We start from the raw sequence: 27,157 nt of genomic DNA on the forward strand, positions 1-27,157 counted from the left end.
GGCCCTAGTGGACCTACGGAGCTGACTGTCTGGCCCTGAACTACAGGGTGTAGGAGCTGTCAAGGGTAAACTGGGCAGCTGTCTACCGGCTCTTTGTCTCACTAGGGGTACGGCAGGCTCACTATAAGCAGAGGGTTGATTCTCCTGTTCTACTCGTGTGGAGTCTTCTGCCTCCTGGACCGGCTGTTCTTCCAGCTCTACCCGTTGCTCCGTAGGTTCTTGGGATGATGGTTGGAGGAAGGTGAGTACGGGTACCACAACTGCACCATTGACTTGAGTCCAAGACCGAGGGAAGTCCCCGAGCACGGTACTAACCATATCTTCCCTTTCCTCTACGGGTCGATGGTCTTCTTGTTCTTCTTCAGGGTTCCTCAGTTGTTCGGGACACTTCTTCAGGTGGTCCCGGGATACAATGGCTGTGGTTTCCCCTCCGTCTTTACTGATGGTACAGACCTTCGGGTTCTCGTGGCTTGAGGGCAGTACGGTGTACGGGTCCTTCTCCCACTGGTCATCCAACTTGTGGAGCCGTCTTTTCCTCTTCAAGACCTGCTCACCGGGTACCAGGGGAACAGCGGGAGCATACTGGTTGTAAGTCTTCTCTTGTCTTTCCCTAGCCTGACAGAGACTTCGCTCCACGCTCTCTTGTACTCTCCGGTACTGCTGCTGCCTCTCTGTGTCCCAGTCTGTTTCTGGTGAAGTGTCCTCAGGTGTCAGGACTCCCATTTCCAGGTCAACAGGTAACTTACCAGGTCTCGCCCTCATTAGGTAAGCCGGGGTACAGTTGGTGGAACCTACCGGGATGTGGTTGTATAGGTCCACCAGATCGGGCAACTTCTCAGGCCACAGACTGCGTTCTTCCAGGGGCAATGTTTTTAGAAGATCCATTACCACCTGGTTCATTTTTTCACAAAGTCCATTAGTTTGCGGATGGTAGGGTGTCGTCCTTATCTTCCGGCAGCCATACAGATTGCAGAATTCCTGGAAGACCTCCGCTTCAAAGGCAGGTCCCTGGTCCGTCAGCACTTGGTCCGGGTACCCGTGTGGACGGCAGAAGTGCTGCTGGAAGGCTCTAGCTGCTGTTTGAGCCGTTAAGTCCTTGACGGGGACGACAACCAAGAACCGGGAGTAATGATCCACGATGGTTAACGCGTAGACGTAGCCACTTCTGCTTGGGGTCAGTTTTACATGATCCAAGGCTACCAGTTCCAACGGTTGCCGGGTGACGATGGACTGCAGGGGAGTCTTCTGGCTGGCCCGGTCCTTCCTTCTCAGATTGCACGGGCCACAGTCTCTGCACCACTTCTCGATGGTTCCCCTCATGCCTACCCAGTGGAACCGCTCGCGCAGCAGGAACTCCAGCTTTTTCCACCCGAAGTGTCCAGCTCCGTCGTGGTATGCCTCCATCACCATGGCTGCGTCTCTTCGTGGCACCACTACTTGCCAGAGTAGTTCATGCGTCCGGGAGTTGACCATTCTGCGGCACAACTTCCCCTTGTAAAGGAATAGTCGACTCTTCTCCGCCCATAGTTGTTTGGCTTCCTCCGGAGCGTCTGGTTCAAGGCGAGCCTCCGGCCGAGTCAGCATCTCCTTCACCAGTCGGACGGCAGGGTCGCTGTCTTGCGTTTCCGCCCAGTTGTAGTGGGGTAAGGGGTTCAACGTAGCAGCCTGCTTACCCCTTACCCGGTGGGAATACTGGATAGTCCCATGACGGTGGAACGCAGGGAGTTCAACTTCTTCCAGTCCCTCCGGATCTTCTCCTTCGTCCGGCAGGTTGGGCATCCTGGACAGGGCATCCGCGTTAGTATTGGAGCGTCCTGCCCGGTATTTGATTGTGAACTCGTAGTTGGACAGACGGGCCATCCACCTCTGCTCCAGGGCACCGAGTCTTGCCGTGTCCAGGTGTGTCAACGGGTTGTTATCCGTGTATACGGTGAACCGGGAAGAAGCGAGGTAATGCCTAAAGCGCTCGGTGACTGCCCATACCACGGCCAGGAACTCTAGCTTAAATGAGCTGTAATTCTCGGGGTTCCTTTCGGTGGGTCGCAGTTTTCGGCTGGCATAGGAGATTACTCGTTCTCTCCCCTGCTGAATCTGGGACAGTACGGCTCCTAGCCCGATGTTACTGGCGTCGGTGTAGAGGATGAAGGGCTGGCTATAGTCCGGGTACGCCAAGATTTCATCCCCCGTGAGGGCCATCTTCAGCTGGCGGAAGGACTCTTCTTCTAGCTCTTCCCATTTGAAGGGCGGCTTCTGGTTCTTGGCCTTTCGGGACTGGCCTATCAGGAGGTCCTGCATAGGCGCTGCCTTTTTGGTGAAACCGGGAATAAACCTTCGGTAGTAGCCTACCAACCCTAGGAACTGCCGCACTTCTTTTACGCTGGAGGGGCTTGGCCATCCCTTAATTGCGGTGATCTTATCGGGGTCGGGAGCCACTCCGTCAGCGCTCACCACATGTCCCAGGTATTGCACCTTTGGTTTCAGGAGGTGACACTTGGAGGGTTTCACCTTTAGGCCGTAACTCGCCAGAGCTTTGAACACCTCCGCCAGGTGTTTCAGGTGGTCCTCATAAGTTTTGGAGTATACGATGACATCGTCCAGGTACAACAGGACCGTCTCGAAGTTTCTGTGGCCCAGACAGCACTCCATTAATCGTTGGAAGGTTCCTGGGGCGTTGCAGAGTCCGAACGGCATGCAGGTGAACTCGCTAAGTCCCATCGGGGTGGTGAATGCGGTCTTCTCCCGGTCCGCCTCTGCTACAGGAACCTGCCAGTACCCGCTAGTGAGATCCAAGGTAGAGAAGAAGTTAGCAGATCTTAAAGCAGCCAATGACTCCTCTATCCTTGGTAAGGGGTACGCATCCTTGTGTGTGATACGGTTGATTTTCCGGTAATCTACACACATCCTCATGGTGTTGTCTTTCTTTTTTACTAAAACTAGTGGGGCTGCCCAGGGGCTACAGCTATCCCGGATTACCCCAGCCTCCTTCATGTCTCTAAGCATCCCCTTGGCGTGTTGGTAATGTGCAGGGGGTACGGGTCGATACCTCTCTTTTATGGGAGGATGATCTCCCGTGGGGATGCGGTGTTCTACCCCCTTGACTCGCCCGAAGTCTAACGGGTGTTTACTAAACACTCTCTCATACTCTTGAACCACCCGATAGACTCCTTGTTTCTGATGTGAGGGAGTGGAATCAGTACCCAAATGTAGTTGCTGACACCAGTCCTCCATGTCTTTCTTAGAGCCGTTACCTTCCTCCGGGTGAGATGGAGGCAAGGGTTCCACAGATTGTATAGAATTTTGATTAGTGGTATATAATTTGGCTAGCGTGGCATACCGGGGCAGGTACACTTCCCTCTCCCCGATATTTATTATGCGAATGGGCACCCTCCCATGGCGTACGTTGACCACCCCCCGTGCTGTCAAAATGGTGGGCCTACTGTCTGAGTAAACTGGTTCTACCATTGCCTGGTAATCTCTACCTCTCAGACCAATAGCTGCCCGGCACCAAATCATCATTTCACTTTTTGGGGGCATGGCAATAGGAAAAGGGTCACACATTCTTACGCTACCAATCTCACCGCCGGAGAGTTCCACTTGTTGCCGTTGCATCAGTGCCCGGATCTCTTTCTGGAGCACCCGCTGCTCGCCGGAGCTGGCGTTCTTGGCAACCTGCTGTAAAAGGAAAATCACCTCTGCAAGACAATTTTCAATTACGTTAGTTCCTAGAGTTATTTTTGGGTGACTCTCATGTTTATCAATATCTACAATGATCAGTCCCTGTGCGGCCAGTTCGACTCTACCGATTTTGAGGGTCACCTCTTTAAATCCGATCTGTGGCACGGGCTGGCCATTGCTGGCGATGATACTCAAGTCGTCGTCAGGGTAGCGGGTAATATCCGAGTCATTCCAGTACTGCTTGAAGAGCACGTACGGGATGGTGGTGACCTGTGACCCGGTATCCAGTAGGGCACTCATGGGAATGCCATCCAGTACCACAGGCAAGACTGGACGTCCTCCCACATATCTGTCGCGCCAGTTCGATGGGCCTGGTGATCTTTTTCCTGGGGGTTGGCCCTCTACCCCAGGTTGTGCCCGTTTAAAGAACAGTACCTTTCCATATGTCCGGGTTGATTGCAGCGGCGGCAGATGGGTCGTCCGTCCTCGCTGTATCGGTCACTGGGTCTTCCTCTGGCCGGTGGGGTCCTCCTTGGTCGACGCCACGGGATGTCCTCCGGTCCGGATGCCAGCTGGATCTTCCCTGGGGTGGAAACCTGTAAAGACTGCACAGTTCGGGTTAGCGCAGCAACGCTCTTAGCTAGCTCTTGGACCTGATGGTGTAGGTCTGGAGCCGGGTCATTGTCCAAAGCCTGCGCATCAGCTCCCACAGGCCCTGCCGACAAGGGCGCCGCCTCCTGGTGGTAAGTGATAGCTGGGCGCCTGTGGGTAACAACGCCACCCGGTGCTGGTTCTCGGAGCACCCGGATAGCTCTATCCTTGAACTGTGCAAAGTCCAGATGGGGATCCTGTAAGGCCATTGCCCGCAACTGGGTTCGGTGGGCATTGCAATATAAACCCTCTATAAATTGTTCAGTCAATAGCCTGTCCTCGTTTCCCACCCCATCAGGGTCGGTCTGCTTTATGGCCCTCAGGGCCTCTTGTAGGTTTAGTGCATAGTCCCTTATACTCTCATGCGCTCGCTGCTTGCACCCGTAGAATCTAAGCTTAATCTCGGCTGAGGTGCGGGTATCAAAGGTGTCCTTCAGCCGGGTTAGTATCCCTGCGACAGTCTTCCTCCCAGGTGGCCAGGATTTTACTTCCCTTTTGGCTGCCCCGGTTAGTTGGGCCACCAGGATGCTCACTTTTTGCTCTTCTGTGAGGGGGTACACCTGGAAGAGGCTATCCAGCTTTTCTCTAAAGTCATGCAGGGTATGTGACTCCCCTGAGTACTGGGGTAGCCAAGCTGCTCCCGGGATATAGGGCATGGTGAAGGGCATAACTGCAGCAGCGGTAGCGCTGGCGGGGGTTGAGGCAGTGAAGCTCTCCTCCGTATCCGACATCTTCCTCCCCCCTAGTGGACCGTGGCCTACCTTGCGATGATCCTCTTCCGTAGGCCGCGGCTCCGCAGTGGATCGTCAGGGTTGAGGACCTTCCGTCGCGCTCCTGTGACGTCGGCGTCTGCTGGGCTCCTTCCAGGACCTTACGCAACGTCCGGACGTGAGGCGGGGCTTCAGTTCTCGCGCGCTTTCGGAGTCCACGCCCCTCTTCTTCCCGCGCGGCGTCCTCAAGATGGCGTCCAATGGCGGGAAAACTCCACGGATGGCGGGAAGAAGGTCGAAGATGGCGCCGGATGGCGGGAAAACTTCGCGGATGGCGGGAAGAAGGTAGAAGATGGCGCCGGATGGCGGGAAACCTTCACCACTGGTAAGTTTGAACAGTCTTTGCTTTTCAGGCACGCAGTACCCGGTGGTTGCGGGCACGAAATCCTGCCGACTACGCCAAAGTTGACGCGCCCCTGGGCCTGTGTCGCGCTGCGTTGCGCACGCGGGAGCCTACCCGGAGCCGGATCAGTGGAGGGTTGTAGTCTCGTGGCGGTGACCCGGTCCGTGCCCAGGGAGTCAAACTAGACGGCAGTCTATTAGTAGTAAATAGTTCATGACTACGCCACCCGTTGAGTGCAGCCAGGAAGCTGCTGCTGCAGGGCAGACCGCTGAGGCCGGTGGTAGGATTGTGCAGCGTGATAGTATAACCCCCAACGGGAGGGGTATGGCCTCAGGGCAGCCGACGTGGATGATGGGGGTAGCAGGAACCACTCAGAGACGGTACGGTGTAGTTCAGGGTCTTTACTGGTAACAACGACAGACCCTCCCGGAGTACTTGCTAGCAAACGGGGCCTGGTCAGTCTTTGAGCAGATGGGATCTCCCCTGGCCAGGCGTAGTTGTAGGCCTCCCAAACTGACTGTACTCTTCTGGCTACCTTGCTAGAAGCTGATGTAAGTAGCCCACGTCCCTGAGTGTACCGTGTGGTGCTCACCCGTATGGCCGGTGACTCGGGGCCTTCTAATGGCTTCCGCTCCACGATGGCGGTGCTGGTCCCACGCGTGTGACCGTGCCTTCGGGCTTCTGGGCCAGAGGACCTGAAATCCCCTGCCTGACGGATTCTGCTGCTGGGTAGGAGTTAGTCCCCACAGCCTCGGACTCCGGGTCCGGTAAAGAATCTTCTTAGTCAGGGCGAGCTCTGCAGCTGCCAGCCCCTGACTCCTTGTAACTCTGCTGTTTCCTATGCTGCTTCTTGTCTCCACTCTCCTTGTCTCACTCACCCTGCCTCAGCCCCGGGTTTATACAGGGGAAGTTCTTCCCCTCCCAAGACTGGGCAGGAGGTGTGGCATGCACAGGATCCCTGACCAAAGGACCTCCCACCTGCTCTCAGACATAACATTACATTACTGTGGAAAACCAGACCCCTGGGGTGCCACATATGCACCTGTCAAATTTTGTTTGAATGCAGATTGCACATTTTCTGTTAGTACAATAAACCTCATTTCAAGGCAGAAACATTACTGTGTCCAACAGTTATTACATATATCAAACTGAAATAGCTGTTGCAAAAACACCAATTTTTATAAAACAATAAGCTTAAGATTAATAGGGGTGCCCAAACTTTTTCATATAACTGTATCTGACTGGCCACCTGCTCCACCATTGCCACAGAGAGCTCCAGCATGTCGCAGAAGGCGTTCAATGGATCAGGAACTTGATGGTGATGCAGCCAGATGGGAAAGGAACCTGCCAATCATATGAGCTCCTGAAATGAATCTGGTCTTCGCTGATGAGAGACAGTTTGCAGATGCTTACTTATTTATTTAAGCATATAATTAGATATATCTAAATAGAGCATTAGGTGCCACTCTTCCACTATATAGAATGTCTAAGTTCATATAAGATCTTAGACCGGCATATAAGTTGAGTTCATATGATACTACTGTAATATCAGGCTGTATTACTTTACTTGCTTTATATTCCATGTTTCCACCTAATAGGAATCCTAGAACTGAAAGTTTGACCTTACGCCTGTAAAGACAACCCCCAGTTAGGGACTTGCATTGGGATCTGCTTGTTTCGCAATTTCCTACTGTTTTGATTTATTCATAATCTATATTTCTTAGACACTGAGAGGTAGACGTTACTATCTACCGTCTATACTTCCTCTTTTAATCTTTCTCTCCTCCACTCCCCCTTTTTTTCATATAATATGGCACAACTCAAAACTTGTTCATTGAATGTCAGAGGACTTAATGTTCCAGAGAAAGGAGCTCAAGTGTTTTATCGTAGGCATAAACAGCACGTACATTTTCTCTTTCTTTAGGAGTCACACTTTAGAGGGGATCATATACTGTTCCTCAGTTTACTAATAGATATTATTCATCTTGGCGTCCCAGAAAAATGCAGTTTTGAAGTCTAAGGTGCTGAGTATAGGCCGCCACAGATCACTGCCGCGTACTATTGTAGAAACACTGTCTGACACAGAGAGGAGGTTCGTGTTTATTAAGATCTCCATCTACTCCAAAATTTAGACTTTGGCCAACTTCTATCTCCCTAATTGTGACCAAATTAAGACATGCCGTCATTACTTAAACAAACTAAAATATTTTGCGGAGGACCTTATCATCATTGGAGGTGACTTTAATTTTGTCTTGGATCCTTCTTTAGACGCGTCCCTGGGCTGAAGTCACCAATCTAAAACACAAACAAAAGCTTTGCTAATTGTGCTTTGATCTCAACCGGGCGATGTATGGCGGATACTACATCCAGACGTAAAGGATTATACCTATTATTCTCCTTTACACAATATGCATAGCCATATAGTCCTTTTCTTAATTAGTCGTCACTTGCCTACATGGCAACCTACATCTCAGGTAGGAACTGCTGTATGGTCAGATCATGCTCCTGTATGCCGGACTCCACCAAGGCTTCAGATGTTGGAACCTAAATGATAATCTGCTGAAAGACTCACTCTGTGTCTCAGACCTTCTTGAGACTATAAACTCCTTCAAATATATGAGCATGATGAAACTGCCTTACCATTTAAATGGGAAGCACTCACATGCGTCCTCAGAGGGATAATAATAAAACATAGATAAATGCTAAAAAAAAAAAAAGGAGAGAACAGCTAAAGTCTCCAATTTGCTTGAGCGGATTGATCTCCTTAAGAAACAGCATAAACGATCTGCTTCCTTCCTGGTATATGTAGACCTGCTTAACGCTAGAAGGGAGCTAAAGTAGTTTCATGGATGGGGTACTTGCAAATATTGTGTAATTTCAGGGCATTTACTTATGGAAGGAACCAAGTGGAAGCTTCCATTCTCGGTACTAGATATGGGGCCTCCTCGAGAAAATGACTTAAAATGTTGTACACTAAAGTTAATATATATATGGCATGGGATAGGGGTAAAAATATTCTGGGAATTGGAAAGTACACAAACTATACTCCTTTATGGCACAACTATAACTTACCAGAGCTACATAAACTAAAAAATGTTAGTGAGTGGGAGGATAGGGGTATATGTTTGGTGTCACAACTCTTGAGGGATGGATTATTCAAGATGTTTGAACAAATAAAGGCAGGTTTTAACCTTCCGCATAGGGTGTTTTATCAATATCTGCAAATACGTCTTGCATATAGTATACAGCTAGAATAAACGTCATACTGATTGACATCACCCAATAGATACCATTACTACATCGTTAGATACAAAAGGTCTAATATCCCTTATTTATAGGCAGTTACTGGCCCTACATTTGGATAAATATCCTTTGATAGTTAAGACAAAATGGGAGGAGGATGTGGGTCCCTTATCTGAGGAGCAATAGGGGAAATACTGGATTTGACACCGAAACTTTCATTGTCAGAGTCACAAAGATTGTCCAGAATTCTTCTCATTCATGGGGTATATCGATCCCCAAGTATTTTATTTAAAATTGAAATACAAATGGATGACACACGCCCTAGATGTGGTCAAAAGGACGCCCACCTGATGCATATGACGTGGGAATGTGTAAATATTAGCGACTAATGGAACGTGGTGATCGCTCTTGTATCTGTATTTGGGATACAACTTCAGTTGGAACCTAAAATCTGTATCCTAGGACTCCTGGGAGAGGTCGTAGATCCAGACTCCCATATGGCAGTAGCTAGCTCAAGAAAATTATTCCAAGCCAGATAGTTGTTGGCACTACATTGGATAGACAATTCTCCCCCAACGATAACAGAACTAAAATCCAGGATAAATAACACTCTATGCTTGGAAAGGGGATCTTATATTAAAGGAACGCTGTCAAGAAATCCATACACCTATGGGAACAATGGTTAATTACTACAGATATTGCTTCAGAAATACTATACTGGACCATTTGTACATATCCCTGCAGTAAACCAGGAATTTATATCCTTATACCTAAGGTGTCAGCAAATAATAATTGTCTCAGTCCACACAATTGCCCCTTCTTAGATATATTCTTTTTCTATTGATGTCCCAATATGGGAAAAAAAGCCATCAGGAAGTATTCAGATATTCATGTACAAATGTAAAATTACTATTCCAAAACATTGTACTATAGAGCGATATTGGGATTTATATCATTGTAAACCGGTTGTTGTATTTGTTTACTGGTTTTTCTTTCTTTTTATTGTTTTTGTCACAAAGTTTATATGACAAAAACAAAATGTTGGTTTTTCTTTTGTTAAATAAAAATGATCTGATTGAAAAAAAGAAAGGAACGAAGGTCTTTAATAGATCAAACGTATAGAAAATATCAAGATCGCATGTGAAGGTACTCGTATGAATTCACAGATAAATGTGGTCTCTCATTGACAAGGAAGTTACATCCACGGATGTAAAGGACATACGGCTCTGGCAAAAATTAAGAGACCACTGAACAGTTTTCTATTGGAAAGCATGGAAAGACTGGTGGACAGCATAGCAAGAGGAATGAAAGCTGTGATTAAAAATCATGGTTAGTCCACCAAATATTGATTTCACATTTAAAACATGAGTAATTTGAGGTCTGAAAGCACTGTTTCTTTTTTAGTATTTTGACACTTTATCATTTGCTGCAAATAAATACAAAATTTTTAGCTTTGAATTTTGGAGACATGTTGTCAGTAGTTTATAGACTAAAACATCAATGTACATTTTACTCTATAATATACCTATAAAGAGAAAAATCAGAGAAACTGAAAATTTTGCAGTGGTCTCTTAATTTTTGCCAGAGCTGTATGTATCCAAAACAAAAGGAGCACGACTGCTATAAATTCATAACCCCACTGACATAGCTGACGTATTTCATTGCTGTTATAGCTCACTACATAATATTCATGGATAACACCACCACATGCCACCTAATTTTCTTGAAACAAAAATTGACAAATATATTATGGACACTGCCGTTCCTTCCTTACAGACCCCTGAGCAGGAGATACTAGACAAAGCTTTCACTGAACAAGAGATAGGACAGGCCATTAAATCATTCCCTATCGGGAAGAGCCCTGGGCCAGATGGATTCAATAATAGATTTTATAACATGTTTCCACCTCTGTTATTACCATTAGTGTTCAATAATATCTCAGAAGACTCCCCATTTGCCCCCCAATCACTTGAAGCTCATATAACAGTTTTATCAAAGCCTGGAAAAAAACTAAATGCCTGCCCTAATGTTCATCCAATTTCATTAATATATACATCAAAATATTCTCTAATATAATTGCATCATGGCTCTCCCACTACCTACCCTCAATTGTTAGCAACAATCAGGTTGGCTTTGTTAAGGGTAGAGAAGTGCGTGATAATACAGATAAAACATTGTTAGTTTCACATGCAAAAAAACAGGGGATCCCAATGTGCCTTGTATCTGTGGACGCTGAAATAGTGTTTGACACAGTACATTGGACTTTCTTGAAGAGCACATTACCACAAATTGGGTTAGGCTCTTTCTTGTTATCTAAAATTCTATCCTTCTACACTGACCCTAAAGCGATAGGGTAAACGGCCTTCTATCTAACACATTTTCTATTAAAAATGAGACAAAGCAAGAGTGTCCCTTATCACCTCTGCTATACACATTGGTGATGGAACATTTAGCGGTAGCATTACACAAAAATCCAGATATTAGTGGAGTTACTATAGACTCACATCACTATAAACTAGCTCTATACGCAGACGACTTGTTGCTCTATTTTCAAACCCAATTATCTAATTTCCTTCTATACTAAAGGAATTCAAAGAATTTGGCCAAGTAAGCGATTTTAAAGTCAACTACTCTAAATCAGAAGCAATAACATAAGACGACAGCTAATTTTTAACTTTCCCTTTAAATGACAGAAAGACCTCGGTATACAAATTCCAGGCAACATGGATGATCTGTATAGTTTAGATTATATCACTGTCCTTGAACAAACTCTTCAAAATTTAATGAATTATAAATTCAAACCCTTGTCCTGGTTTGCTTGTATTTATGTGATAAAATGGACATTTTGCCAAAACTTCTTTATATATTCCAGACCGTTCCTGTCTGCGTTCCTGAGACCTTTTTCTCCCATCTCGACAACGCTATTAGGTAGTATGGGGAACGTCAAGGTCTAGGATATGTTTTAAAATATTGTGATGTTCCGAAAATAAAGGTGGGTACTAGTATGCCTGATCTAAAAAAAACTGCGATCAATCTTTGATTCTTATGAGAGCAGTGGACTGGTTCACGTCTGTGGAACATAAGTAATGGGTGAAACTGGAAGGGGACCTCTATCCCTGGATACTCACATCTCTACCTTGGATTGACTAAATACATGTACAAACTAAACAATTACCAATACCCATTCAACACTTTTTGAAAACATGGGATCAAGTGTTAATCTCATCATCTATACCACGTAGGTTGGGTCCATTAACGCCCTTGTTTGGCAACCCAGATTTTCCCTCTGCTTCAGGTAAGGACTCATTTCTAATCTGGGCCTGATCTGATGGGGTTAGATTGAGACACGTTCTCATGGGATCAGGCTCTTTTCCTTCCTTTATAGAACTTCGTGGCTCCTTTCCAATTAGGAGTCTATCCTGCCTGACTTTTTTTCAGCTCAGGTCATTTATAAATTCTCACATGTTACTAGTATAAAGGATGAATTCACTCCGTTTGAACCCTTAATCATGCAAGTAGGTCCTTGTACTAAACTTCTATCTTGCATACACAAAGCAACACAAATGGACACCAGCAATGACCCTCTACCCTTTACTGGGGTTGGGAGAAGGAATTGGGTCGTCAAATTTCAGAGAAGGATAGGCAAAAAACATACATAATGCCAGAAATGTCACTGACTGCGGAGACGTCTCCATGTAGCGTCTTCACTCCGGATATCACTGTACAGGAGCCGCACAGTTCACAATGTGCATCCACTGAGGCCCCTGATCATGTGACCCCTGACTCCTCCCCTCCTGTGACCTCATCAGGTCCTGTACGCACAGAGCAGCCATATATGTGGTGGCGGCTCTGCAGGTGGAGGTATGTGGAGATTCCCCATTACTGGGCGCAGGGGGCATTAACCCCTGCAGCATGGAGACTCTTTTGGGGTCTCTGTGTGGTGTGAACAGTGAGGTAACAGCTGTGGACAGAATACGGCTTAGCTGGTTCCCGTCCACATTAGATCCATTCAGACGACTGCAGGATGAAGGACAGAAGCCCAGAGAAGTCCTCACACAACGCCATTATTCATCTCCTAGCTCCAGCACAGTAATGTAGATAGTAGTGATAACCGTCCACATATTCTCTTTATACCCTCCGGTACGATGGATTTACCCTCAGTGTCCAGGAAGCTTCACGGTTCAGCAATGCCCCTCTGACATCTCCCCTCCACCTGAACTATTTACTCTTTCAATGCCACAAAACCGAAAGTTCTTTCAGTCACCATTGTGTTCTCTTAGGAAATGTGTGGAAACGTTGGAGGGGTTAATGGCCGCGGGATTAGTGGGGTCTCCTATGTGCTCATTAATTCTCTACCTTATTTACGGGAGGAGCAGCCAACATATCTGACATTACACTCCAGACACTGAATACAATATACTACAAATTCTCTGCTGCAGGTGATACATTGTGTAATGAAATGTTTTATTTAATGTGATTAAATCTATTTCTTGTGTTCGGCATATTTACATGGTGGACATTTATCAATGGCGCATTTACAAAAACCCAGAGGTGTAAGCCAGGTTCTCGTTATGTGTTTCTCTTACTATTAATTTAGGAGACAGGAGTTGTGAAAGGGTCGGGGCCGAGAACAAACAACCATCTCGTAAAACCATCAGATAACCATCTTGTGAAAAACGGATTCAGCTGTAGACTCCGAGGAAGAAACTGCTTGTTGTCTGTGGCCTAAAATATATAGGATTTATTACTAGATGTAAAGAAGAAAACTAAATACTGTAAAATAATATATCTCCTCATATGTTTCCTTTTATTATCTCCAGTAATTGTATTATTACACAGGATTTTTATGATGTTACATCGGCTCATCTTCTTCTCATTCAGGTCTCTACAACACGGATCTGTCCAAATCAAAGATGGATTTGGACAGAGACAAGATGGCGGAGAGGATATTACACCTCACCCTAGAGATCCTCTTCCGGGTTACTGGAGAGGTGAGAGATTCTGATGACGTCACATTACATCATTCTTATCTATGGGAATAACAGATGGACAGAACTGGAGAGGTGAGGACTCTGGAAATGTCTGTAGTGAGATTTATTAATGTGTCTCTCCATAACCAGGATTATACAGTAGTGAAGAAGACCTCTAGTGAGTGCTGTCAGAACCCTGTGTCTGAGGGATGGGGAAGACCCCTGAACCCAATCACTGGGCCTCCACCTCACCCCCTGATACATGAGGACATTAATGACCAGAAGATCCTAGAACTCACCTACAAGATGATTGAGCTGCTGACTGGAGAGGTGACACTGCTGGGAATGCTGGGACTTTATACAGTAATGCTATGAAGGGATCGGGGGGATGACTGTATCTTTGTATGTGTTAGGTTCCTATAAGATGTCAGGATGTCACTGTCTATTTCTCCATGGAGGAGTGGGAGTATTTAGAAGAACACAAAGATCTGTACAAGGACGTCATGATGGAGGTTCCCCAGCCCCTCACATCACCAGGTAATAGACAGGACTAAATACACACGGCCTATAATTATCTGTATGTAAAGAATGAATTCAGTCCCTGTATGTGTTTCCTCCAGATCTATCCAGTAAAAGGACAACACCAGAGAGATGTCCCCGTCCTCTTCTTCCACTGGACTGTAAACAAGAAGATCCCAATGTTCTTCAGGATCATCAGGTAGATGGAGAGAAGGTGTCAAGAGATCTCCCCTATGATGTGTAGACGGCTGTAAAGGTCTTGTGTTGTGTCTTGTTTTATCCACCAGTATTATATTTTATATTTGTGTAATGAGAACGGTGGGGATGGCAGGATTAGAGCTGATCATAGATGGGACTTCTCCATCAGTCTGTGACTTTTACAATATTTGTTTCAGGGTGAAGATCTGACCCATATTAATACTACAGAGACATATGTGAGGGGTGATGAGCGGTGTAAAGAGGAGATTCCTACATATGACTACCCAGGTGAGTAGTAACTACTAAATGTAGAGAAGTTACCAATTCATCTCAGTCACCGGCTGTGGCTGCTTTATCGGTGGTGTAGTCCGGCCGTATCACAATCGTGTGATCACCATTTTACTTCTAGACCACAACATTCTCCTCCATCCAAAACTGTTTAAATGACTTTGGGCATTGAAAGCCCTTTTCTATAGAACTTACAACCGGAAGGATCCACCTACCCTTTGAGATTAGGAGATGCTGATTCTTACCTGCCCAGATCTTTAAACTACAAAGCCAAATGACAGCGTACATAGAATTTGCTGACAAGTTAGAAAATCACATGATGAATAATATTATGATGGGCCTGTAAGAGAAAGTGGAGGGTAGTGATGCTGTTGGCTTCCTAGAACCCTGATATCTTATTGGATGAATCTAAATTCTCTCCCTTCTGTGCTGCTGAATGTGCTCATATGGTCCCTACAAGACCAGGTCCAGTGTTTCTGGAAAAATTTAATTTTTATGATCTACAACATTAAATGTGCAGTGAGGACCAAGTGTGAATTTCTGTACAATAACAACAGAGATTCCCTTTATCCTGACTTTTAAATTCCTTTTAAAACTGACTAACTTCAAGGAGGATTATGATAAACTACATAAAAAAGCGTTACCCCTGTGCCATGATATATCTCTATGATGCTGAGTCACTTTTCATGGCCAAGCCGTGAGACAGGATAGTCAAGGAGTCCTGTAACATCCCTGGTGGCATGCTTACATGGTTTACCACCTCCCACCATGAAAGACCGCAATCTTATCTATCAGTCCAGGCTGCACACTTTGCTCCAGTGCCTTCTGTTTGCATGTCTCTTGTCTGATTTCTTAGGGCGGTGGCGCTGTTGCTTTCTGATTCTTATAGTTGCAGTGTGCGCACTCCTAATGCGTCTCCAACCTATTGCTGTGAGTCACTGGATACTTAAACCCCCTCCACCCAGTGCTCTGTGCAACTGAGTTGCCAGGTTTTGTCCTGTATCTTGCCTGTTTCTGCCACCCTGGGGGCTGTATACCCAGGCCTGTTACCTGTGACTTCTAGTCAGTTTCTGCCATCCTGGGGGCTGAGTTCCCAGGCTCTTTCCTGTATCTTGTTCCTGGTTCAGATCCTGTCTGAACAGTGTCCTAGCCCTTTACCTATTTGTCTCTATGTCTGCACCTTCCCTTTTCCTACAGTGTCTGAACCTGCACCTAACTCCAACTCGTTGTCTCTGTACTTCTGTTTATGAGTTTTGTGTCCACTCGCTACTTCATTGCAGGTACCTTGTGTGTATCTGGTTCTGCTTGTTCTGTTTCCCTGTCTCCGTATCTACTCCTGTGTTCCAGCTATCTTCTTGTGTTTTCCAGTCTGTTCCATGTGAACAGAGCCCTGTCCTGTCTACCGCATCTGTGGGTTTTGCTCTGCTCTGCTTGTCTACCGCATCTTTGGGTTTTGCTCTGCTCTGCTTGTCCATCGCACCTGTGGTTTTGCTCTGCTCTGCTTATCCACCGCACATGCGGTTTTGCTCTGCTCTGCTTGTCCACTGCACCTGCGGTTTTGCTCTGCTCTGCTTGTCCACCGCACCTGCGGTTTTGCTCTCCTCTGCTTGTCCACTGCACCTGCGGTTTTGCTCTGCTCTTCTTGTCCACTGCACCTGCGGTTTTGCTCTGCTCTGCTTGTCCACCGTACCTGCGCTTTTGCTCTGCGCTGCTTGTTTACCGCACCTACGGGTTTTGCTCTGCTCTGCTTGTCTACTGCATCTGCGGGTTTTGCTCTGCTCCGCTTGTTTACTGCACCTGCGGGTTTTGCTCTGCTCTGCTTGTCTACCGCACCTGCGGGTTTTGCTCTGCTCGGCTTGTCTACTGCATCTGCGGCTCTGTTCCTGTATCATAGTCTGTACTGGTTCCTATTTTGCCTGCTTTCCTACCTGCCAGTACCCACCTGTCTGCATATCAGCTGTGCCTGCCAGTACCCACCTGTCTGCATATCAGCTGTGCCTGCCAGTACCCACCTGTCTGTATGCCAGCCTAACCTGCCTGTTCCTGCATTCCCCAGTGTGGGTCAACAGCTGTGACCGGGGTCTGACCTGGAGTAGCACCTGGTCCCTCTGCTCGGTTCCGCCCTGGTTTACAGAGTCGATTGAAGCGCCGTGCGACCTTGGTCGAACCGGGTTGATACTTAGTCACGCCCCTCCAGGCACTCCTCGGTTCATGATCCAGTGGGATCACTAATCATGCTCACGCCAGTCAGCCCGGGCGTGAGCGTAACAAGTCCGAAGTCAAAAGCCAGGAGGGTACATCATAAACAAAAGAAAGAAAGAAGTAGACAGGTAACGTTCTGTTCGTCAGAATACCAGGAGGATAGCGAATCAGAGCATAAGGGGTTAAACATACGGATGATCAGAACAAGGTCAGGCAACAGAAGATCAATTCACAAAACATAAGGCACAGAGACAAACCTCACACAAGCTGAATGTACATCTGGCAGAAACAGCCCAGTTAAGTAGCCTGGCAATCACCTGGGATAGTGAACACTTCAAGATAGCTAGTTCCTTTTAGTCTCAGATTGGACGGCTGAGCTGTCAATCAACACACTGACACCTCAGCACAACCCTGCACCAGACTGGATGACCGAGTTGTCAGTAACTGCATCCCACACACACTGAGTGGTAGAACCGTGACAGTACCCCCTCTTCTAACGGAGGCCACCGGACCCCCAAGCTTCCCAGGAAATTTTAGATGGAAGGTCCTGACTAACCAATCTGCCTTCACATCTCAAGCTATGACCCACGTTCTCTCCTCTGGTCCGTATTCCTTCCAATGGATGAGGTATTGGAGGGAATTTCGGACCCTATGAGAATCCATAACTCACTGAAACTCATACTCCAAGCCACCGTCGACTGAAACCAGAGGAGGCGGGGAAGAGGGAGACAATGCCGAAGGGACAAACTCCTTTAATAGGGATTTATGAAAGACTTTAGTGATGCGAAGAGATGGAGAAAGCTTTAATCTGAATGCCACTGGATTGACCACCTCTAGGATCTCAGCACTTTAAGTTTAATGTTCCTATGACAACCAAACCTTATCCCCGATCTTAAAAACAGGACTCACTGAATGTCTTCTATTGGCCTTCTGTTTTTTGGCGAATCTGAGCAGTCCCAATATTCTTTTGAGCATCCTTTCAGACATTCCCAAATCTTAGTATTGTGACCTCCACCCCAAGACATTCAGAAATAATCCTAGAAAATTCACCAAAATAGGGATGAAAACCATAATTACAGAACAATGGTGAGGTTCCAGTAGACTGATTCACTCAGCTGTTAAATGGAAACTCAACAAGTGTAAAAACGAAGACCTCCTGCTGAGCCGCCACAAAGCATCTTAAAACTTATTCCAAAGATTGATTTGTCCTGTCTGTCTGACCATTGGTTTGAGGGTGGTAAACAGATGAAAATGATAAGTCAATCCTGAGTTTACTACAAAAAGCTCTCCAGAATTTAGAGACAAATTGTACTCCCCTATCAGACACAATGTTAAGAGTGATCCCATGTAACCTTACAATATGAGAAAAACAACCTGGAGAGTGTCTCTGCATTAGGTAATCCTGACAAAGGAACAAAATTAGCTTGCTTGCTGAATTGGTCAACTACCGCTCTGATAGCAGTTTTCCCACGAGACAGAGGAAAATCCGTGATGAAATCCATGGACAGATGAGTCCACTGGCTTTCTGGAATTGTCAATGGATTCAATTCCCCAGCCGGCCGGCTATGACTGACTTTATCATGGGCGCAAATTTCACAAACAGATACAAAAATCTTTGATATTATTATGCATGCACAGACACCAAAAAATCTAGCAATTGCTTTCTGTACAGCAATAACCCCAGGATGACCACTCAAGATGGAATCCTGAAATTCTTGTAACACACGCAATCTTGGGTACACAGGCACAAATAATTTAGATCCTGGAGTAGCGGAAGGAGCCAACGACTGGACTTTATGGATCTACTCCTCCAATTTCAAGGTTACCATAGAATCCACAATACCGTGAGGAATAATGGAGGATGCAGGTTCTGGAGGAGAAACTGAATCGAGACTACAAGATAATGTGTCAGCTTTCACATTCTTAGACCTTGGCCAGACATAATGTGACGCTGTGTCACCTTTCATGGCCAAGTCGTGAAGCAGGATAGTGAGGGAGTCTGAAGTTAGAAGCCAGGAGGATACATCCTAAACAGAAGGAAGAGACAATGGTGTGGTCAGGTAACGTTCCGTTGGTCAGAATACCATGAGTATAGCGGATCAGAGCACAATTAGGTCCAAGGTCAGGCAACAGAAGATAAATTCACAGAACACAAGGGGCAGAGACAAACCTCACCCAAGCTGAATGTACATCTGGCAGAGGTCTAGGAGAAACAGCCCAGTTAAGTATACTGGCAATCACCTGGGATAATGAACACTTCGAGATAGCCAGCACCTCCCAGTCTCAAATTGGACGGCCGAGCTGTCAATCAAAGTACTGACAGCTTCAGCACGCCCCTTTACCAGATTTAACGGTTGAGTTGGCAGCAACTGCATCCCAGTCACACTGAGGGGTGAAACTGTGACAATCTCTAAGCCTTCACTGACTTGCCTCTTATTTTACATAATGCATGTAGTAGTGCAGGGTTAGGTAAAATAGGAGGCAGGTCAGTGAGCGATCAGTGAGCTGTCATAAGAGCATACAGATGAATATGTAAGCAGAGCACCAGATAGCGCACCCTCCACAGGCCGCCCCGGAGCACATGTATATCATTATCTCCAAACTGAAAGTAAAGATAACACAGCAACCACAGGACGGATTTCATCAACCAAGGTATCATATTAATCAGTGTAATGGTGCCCACCAGAGAGTGTATGTAGTTTACTGAGCACAATCCCGCTGACATGTGCGCTTTAAGATCTAAGAAGAGCTATCAATTAAACTCCTTTTGGAAGACCTCGCAATAGAACATATGGGGAAGTGAGAGATAATGCTTTAACTTCTTTTGAAGCATAGGAATCCTGTAGTGTACAGGTAATTAAACAAGAAAGTTATATTAGGAGAAAACATGCCAAAAGGAGAGGGGTTTACTAGAGGAGAAGTGTGCTTTCCCAGGCACAGAACTTTTATTCATGCAGCACAGATTGTAGCCAACCCGGCTCCGGGGTTCAGACCGGAATATTGGCGTTGGTATCGATCCGATATGTATGAGATATAGATTTTCAGCGTTATAACGAAGGGCGGATGTGACGCATTAACTCACATCGGCGGGGGTGGGGGCACTAGAATCACTCCAATTGAATAACGGTCTGATAGATGGTGCGAACAAGGTTATATTTGATCTTTATGTACAGGTAAAATCCTGATAAAAAAATAAGACATCAATATCTAGTGCCTGTGATCTTCAGAGGTGAAGATATCTTAAGTTGTTGCTCTCCTAAAATCCTTAAGGCTGAGAACATCTCACAAACAGCCACACATGAGTTCATAAAGGAGAAGTGTGTGGGCGTAACCTAGGAGCTAATAAAAAGCAAATCCTGGGTCTGGATCATTGTCAGCACCTAGGAAGACCTACAGTAGTTCGCTGTGGAGGTTCTGTCCAATTCCAAATCTAAGTGCTTCCCTTCTCTTAAGTTCTGAGCCATTTCTGTGACCAAGTTTAGCAAGTTTCTTGTTTATACCTTTTATGTATTTGTATATATTCTGCTGTTTTGTTCCCATTTTGTGTTATCTTGTATATTTTTTAAACACTGCCTATATTTTGAATTAAATATATAGTTTAATAGTTCTGTACCTTTTGCTTTGTAAACCTCACCTAAAGCAATATGCTACCTGTAATGGGTGTCCAGTTGGCCTGTATAAATGATTGGTGCTGTTAGTTTCCTAATAACCGGCCTAGTAGTGGAAGCAGCTGCAGTCTCATCCATCAATCATTGATCAATTGCGTATCGTTCTTACGATTTGGAGGCTGTGGAGATGCGTTACCCTTGATAAAGTGATAACAATGGGTGGATCTGCATGACCCCTCCGGCTGTGTATCTTTGACACCGTGCCTAATGACAGAAGCAGATTTGCAGGAGTAGATCCCAGACAAGATGGGACACACCATTTACAGAATCCCTAATTTGACTAAATTGCTGAAAACCAGAGCAGCAGAAATCGCCATAAGGTGACTCCATTTTGGAAATTATAACCCTCAGTGAATTAATCTATAGGAGTAGTGACAATTTTGACTCCACTGGCACTTTCCGGAAATTAGCACGCAGTGGATGTTGGAGAGTAAAAATTGCACATTTCCCATTTTACTAGTTCCCAGATTGAGCTCCAGGAGACACACACTGTAAATTAAGTGGGTTCTTCTCACTATAGTAATGTCAAATACATGGATGCTAAATGTGGTTTGGGCGCACTGCAAGGCTCAGAAGTGAGGGGGGAGATCTGACTTTGGGAGAGCGGATATTGCTGGATTGGTTTATGGAAGCCATGTTGCTTTTCAAGAGCATTTGAGCCACTAATAATGCGGAAACCTGTTTTTCCATTGACAAATCATGAGTGGGGGCGTGTTTTTTGCGGGATGAGTAGAAGTTTTTATTGGTGTTATTTTCGACTGCAGAACATTGGTGGCTTTTTATTCCATATTTGTGAGGCAGAATGAACAAACAGTTGAACACCGCGCTCCACTGGTTCATCCTATGAGGATTTGCATTAGACTGTGAACTGTCATTAATTTGTGAATAATTCAATTTTTGAACATAACTTTTTATAGACAATTTAAGTACAAATGTTCAAAAATATAAAAATCAAGCATATATTATTCAAAAATAATAATTGTTTCTTTTTATTGCCAGATGACTGTACCAGGAGATCAGGGGGACAGCTGACATCTTCAATTTTTAAATCAGATGACCTTGAGATCCCACAGGATACAACTGAAGTGAATGCCATTACTCCAGATTTACCAGCATCCCTTGAAAGCAAAGATCTCTCATTTAATCCTTTGAAACAGGTCCTGTCTTCTGATTCATTACTGACTACTATGGAAAATCCAAGTCGCAAAATAAGCATTAAAAAGCAAACTGCTCCTAAAGCAAAGAAGCCATTTTCACATTCAGAATGTGGAAATAGTTTTCCTCTCAAAAAGTGTTTTCTTAAACATCAAAAAATTCACACAGCAGAGAATAGATTTTCTTGTTCCAAGTGTGGAAAATGTTTTTACTACAAATCACAGCTTGTTAGTCACCAGAGACGTCACACAGGGGAGAAGCCATTTTCATGTTCCGAATGTGAGAAATGTTTTACAAAGAAATCAAGTCTTATCAGACATCAAAGATTTCACACAGGGGAAAAGCCTTTTTCATGTTCAGAATGTGGGAAATATTTTGTAGATAAATCAACTCTTGTTAGTCACCAGAGAACTCACACTGGGGAGAAACCATTTTCATGTTCAGAATGTGGAAAATGTTTTGTGAAGAAATCATCTCTTCTTAGTCACCAGCACTGTCACACAGGGGAGAAGCCCTTTTCCTGTTTAGAATGTGGGAAATGTTTTAGACAAAAATGTAATCTTGTTATACACAAACTAACTCACACAGGAGAGAAGCCTTTTTCATGTTCAGAATGTGGAAAATGTTTTAACCGGAAAGCTAATCTATATAGTCACCAGAGAATCCACAAAGGGGAGAAACCTTTTTCATGTTCAGAATGTGGGAAATGTTTTAACTGCAAATCAGATGTTATTATACATCAAAGAACCCACACAGGGGAGAAGCCTTTTTCATGTTTAGAATGTAGGAAATGTTTTAAACGGAAAGTGCTTCTTGATAGCCACCAGAGAAGCCACACAGGGGAGAAGCCTTTTTCATGTTCAGAATGTGGGAAATGTTTTAGCTGGAAATCGCTTCTTGATAGCCACCAGAGAACCCACAAAGGGGAGAAGCCATTTTCATGTTCAGAATGTGGAAAATGTTTTAATCGGAAGGCGTATCTTGATGGCCACTATAAAACCCATACAGGGGAGAAGCCTTTTTCATGTTCAGAATGTGGGAGATGTTTTAACCGGAAAGCGCATCTTGATAGCCACCAGAGAACCCACACAGGGGAGAAGCCTTTTTCGTGTTCAGAATGTGGGAAATGTTTTAACCGGAAAGCACATCTTGATAGACACCAGAGAACCCACACAGGGGTGAATCCTTTATCATGTTCAGAATGTGGGAAATGTTTTACGCGGAAAGCGCATCTTGATAAACACCAGAGAACCCACACAGGCTAGAAGCCTTTTTAATGTTCAGAATGTGGGGAATGTTTTGTGAAGAAATCATCTCTTCTTAGTCACCAGAGCAGTCACACAGGGGAGAAGCCTTTTTCATGTTCTTAATGTGGGAAATGATTTACACTGAAATCAACTGTTAATGGGAACCTGCCACCAGAAATAACACTATTAACCTGCAGATATGGGCTTAATCTGCAGGTTACTAACTTGCCTGGTACCTGCACATAGCCAAACAAAGCCAAATTAAATTTATTCTCCCCGGCAGCATTCAATTTCAGTCATGAGGGCAGTGCCTGTGCGGATTTTGGTACCGCTCGGAGAATACAGAACGGCTGTAAACAAACTCCCAGCTCTGACTGCCACTGACTCTGCATGGGGGCCGGCTGTCAGTCAGTGCTGGGGTGCTGTTACAGTTACTGCTCTTTATACTCAGAGTGGTGACTGAACCAGCACCACCCCTGTGACTGAAACCGAATGCTGCTGAGGAGAATAAAGTTAACTTTCTCCCAGCAGCGTTTGGCTATGTGCAGGAGCCGGGCACGATAGTAATGTTACTAACCTGCAGAGTAAGCCCATATCTGCAGGTTAATAGCGTTTTTGGTGGTGACAGGTTCTGATTAAAAAATATCTGAGAAGTCACACAGGGAAGAAGCTTTTTTCATGTTCAGAATGTTGGAAATTTTTTAACCGAAAATTGTATCATCTTAAAGGGGTTGTGCAATACTAGGACAACCCATTGTCATTCCCCATGTTTGGCCTCGTTAAAGTAAAAACACTCATATTCAGCACCTGTGCTGGCGCCATTCCAGGCGTTTCCGGGCTCGCATTTCCGGTGTTCATGTGAGGTTGTTACATCTCACAAGCCCTGCACCCAATCAGTGCCGGCTTCACTGTCCCTGACTTTGAATGTATTGAATATCAACAGGAAGCCAGGGCTGTGGTTGCTCTCTGACTTCCTCATGATGTTTGATTCGTCTGAAGGTGGTGTGAGGCAGTGAGGGGGATCATATTCGAGGGACGGTATATATTCCCTAGGATGTGCATAGAGGCATATTGGCCCCGCTAGAGTGCACTGCAGTCGCAAAAACACCTGTGGTTGCAGTGCAAAATAAAAGTAAAGTTTGGACTTGGTCAAACTGTTTGACCAAGTTAGATTTAAGAAAACCCGGAATAGGAATTTATTTTCGAAGTGATGTATAGGTGGCAGTAGGGCGGGTCACTCCCATTCCATTTAAACCTTCAGCAAAGGTTTGGTTGTGTCAATTCTTTGTTTGCAAGCTGCAGAGCAGGAGACTCTGTGCACTGCAAGCCTGAGTGAAGGCATACCACAGGCTTGTGAAGGAAACAACTGGTGCACCCCAGACTGGATCGGTACAGCCGTCTCCCATGGCATCAGATTTACACAGACTCTTTGGATATCACAGCTGCGATCTGGAGGACAGCTTTTGCATTTGAGCTGTGAGTTTTGGCAAATAAAGACATTTAAGTTGAACTTTCCTTGGGTCAATGCCTCATTACCGCACAGTGTGAACACCGCCGCACTACAGTGGGGACATTGACGTCAACACTGATTGGGCACAGGGCTCACGTGACATACCAACCTCACGTGAGTCCTAGGAATGCAAGTGCTGACACCGCTGGAATGGCGCTGGCATGGGAAGTTTGTATTTCTTATTTTATTTTAATAGAACCAAACATGAGGAATGAAAAAGGTTTGTCCAAGTAATGGACAACTTTTTTTTAAACATAAAAAAAATGAATTACTGGAAAGTTGTATTTTGTTGACCATCAAAAAGACTCCAATGGGGGAAAAACTATATATATTATTGACAAATTATACAAAAACATATAACACACAGTTCTATAATTAAATGAGAAAGGGAAATTACTTTAGAACTTACCTTATTGTTTGACTTATAAGACACTTTTTAGCAATAAAAAAATATTGCTAATAAGTGAGTGTGTCTTATAGACTGGAGGCAGTTTCCTGTGTCAGAGGAGGACAATGAGACAGTTTCCTTCCTGATCACTGAGATAGCTGCTCTCTCTCCTCCAACCCATACTTATCTAATTGATTGGTGCAGAGCAGGAGGGGAAGGTACCGGGACCTGCACAGAGCCTGTATGTCCTGAGTGAGCAGCTTAAGAACCTTCCACCCAAGTAGCTCATATATGTTTCAGATCATATAACACTGTTTTACATATTTTCAAACTTTCTCAGGTTCAGTTATGAAATGAGCCATTTCTTATGACTTTGACCTGCTTTCAAATATGACAATGAAAATTGTAGTTGTCTCTTGTTTCTATGATATTAAAGAGTTTTCCTTTTACTACTACATATAATTAATGCATAAAAGTTTCAACACTTTGAAACATTATTTTTTTTGAAAATATAAAGATTCAGAATATTTTGTTATTCCAATATCTGATATTTATTTAGTGGAAACTTGGCAAGAATTCAAAAACCTAAAATCTGTCTAAACACTATTGTGAATCATCAACAGTTAAAAAAATTGCATTACAAAATTTGTTACTCATTCAGTGACAACTCTTTTTTTGCTTGACTCTTGTATTCCATCAGCTCTTCTCTTACAATTGTCCATCAATAATCTGCAAGCATTGATGGATTCCATTTTCCGTGATATCTTTTCTCCATAGCTGCAATATCTTGGTGAAGTCTCTCAGCTTGCTTGTCGCTCACTGCTCCGCAGTTTGCTGGACACAGGTGATGTAAAAAATGAATCTTTAAATATGGGACCAAGGAAGAGAAGGTGGCTTGTATGCCGATGATTTGCTCTTCTTCCTAGGGAAGGCTCGGGGGGTCTCTGGAGAGCACGATGTCGACTATCTCCAGCTGACTTATTCCGTCCAAAGACCATACTGAGAACTAGAGGGCACTTATTACAGGTGGAAGAATGGCCAATCCAGCAAACAGGCAAGGATTCTTTACAGTTAGAGCAGTCAGACTGTGGAACACCTACTACAAGACGTAGTAATGGCAGACACTATTGTGAAGACCCTATTTCTTCCGTGGGTGTAACACTACTCAGACAACACAGTGTGAGGGGAAAACAGTGTGGTAATACTTTATTGAACCACAAAGTGGACAATAAACAGATAGAATAGTCCCAGCAAGTACTCTAGATGGTGCAAATGACTGAGTCCTCACCCTTCCACTGGCCCACCGGGAATAGAGAAGCTGCGATTTCGGGGCTTCCATGGTCGACCACACCCACCACTGGCACCCCACTTTTGTAGGGCCCCCAAAGAGAGAAGGTAATGACAAGCTTAGAAAACTAGCCGAGAGCAGTGAAGTCTGGGGCCAGGTGACTTGGATTCTTCAAGATGTCTCTGAGGGTTCAGCAATGGTCAATGGAGCCGATCTGTATTCCTCCAGCTGGGGTCAAAGTCCCCTAAGCTGACTAGCTGTAGAATGATACTGAATAGAGGCAGAGACCCCTTTTTATGGATCACCGTTGTCCTTTCAGCCATCATTCACAGGTCAACGGTCAGAGATCAAGGTGGAAGGGGCCCATGACTCTGAGTATTTAATCAACTTGCATAGTTTGTCCTCCATTTCTCAGCAAATCAACAACCCCCTAGGCTGGTGTAATACGTAATCAGCATATTATCAAACTGTATTGCTCCATGACCCTATCTTGCAAGATTTGCAGACCATACAAGTGCTTCTCACTAAATTAGAATATCATCAAAAAGTTAACTTATTTCAGGTCTTCAATATAAAGAGTGAAACTCAAAAGTCATTATCTCAGTAAATTAGAATAATTAACAAAAAACACCTGCAAAGGCTTCCTAAGCATTTAAAAAGGTCCCTTAGCCTGTTTCAGTAGGCTCCACAATCATGGGGAAGACTGCTGACTTGACAGATGTCCAGAAAGCAGTCATTGGATTCTTGTATGTGCCTCATAACAATTTCCTCCTTTATGTGTAATTATGAGTATACAATTTCTCTCGTTGAATGTGAAAGGGTTAAATTCACCTGCCAAACACTCTATGTTGTGGAGGGAGGTGAGAAAATCAAAGGCAGACATTGTGTGTCTGCAGGAGACACATTTATTGGCAGCTGATAATCATAGATTGCATCAGGCACAATTCCCCCAAATATTCTTTGCAAATGCCCAGACTAAGACAGCAGGAATCTGTATTATGATAAAAAATTTGGCCTTCCAGAACATTCAGATGTGTGCAGA

The 27,157-nt window shown here is 45.0% G+C and overlaps 2 protein-coding genes across 3 annotated transcripts in view; one reads left to right on the plus strand and one right to left on the minus strand.

The window, feature by feature from the left end:
• Nucleotides 1-27,157, minus strand: part of LOC141215253 (gastrula zinc finger protein XlCGF66.1-like) — a 196,878-nt gene that overhangs the window by 71,991 nt on the left and 97,730 nt on the right. The gene's annotated exons all lie outside the window — the stretch shown is intronic.
• LOC141215250 (uncharacterized) lies at nt 12,485-26,254 on the plus strand. Its single transcript, XM_073665565.1, has 7 exons — nt 12,485-12,543; nt 13,564-13,673; nt 13,803-13,982; nt 14,066-14,189; nt 14,273-14,370; nt 14,567-14,657; nt 21,527-26,254. The coding sequence occupies exons 2-7, from the start codon at nt 13,596-13,598 to the stop codon at nt 22,945-22,947; spliced, it is 1,992 nt and encodes a 663-aa protein (XP_073521666.1). The 5' UTR covers nt 12,485-12,543; nt 13,564-13,595; the 3' UTR covers nt 22,948-26,254.

Source organism: Phyllobates terribilis, unplaced genomic scaffold (genome assembly GCF_046119375.1).
Source record: "Phyllobates terribilis strain yellow unplaced genomic scaffold, ASM4611937v1 Scaffold_235__1_contigs__length_3068650, whole genome shotgun sequence".
Lineage (NCBI taxonomy): Eukaryota > Metazoa > Chordata > Amphibia > Anura > Dendrobatidae > Phyllobates > Phyllobates terribilis.

Bases quoted from the DNA above. Each gene is read 5' to 3' on its own strand.
- LOC141215250 (XM_073665565.1), top strand. From the start codon at position 13,596: ATGGATTTGGACAGAGACAAGATGGCGGAGAGGATATTACACCTCACC. The intron at 13,674-13,802 runs GTGAGAGATTCT...CTCCATAACCAG, and splicing joins TCTTCCGGGTTACTGGAGAG to GATTATACAGTAGTGAAGAA. The intron at 14,190-14,272 runs GTAATAGACAGG...TGTTTCCTCCAG, and splicing joins CCAGCCCCTCACATCACCAG to ATCTATCCAGTAAAAGGACA.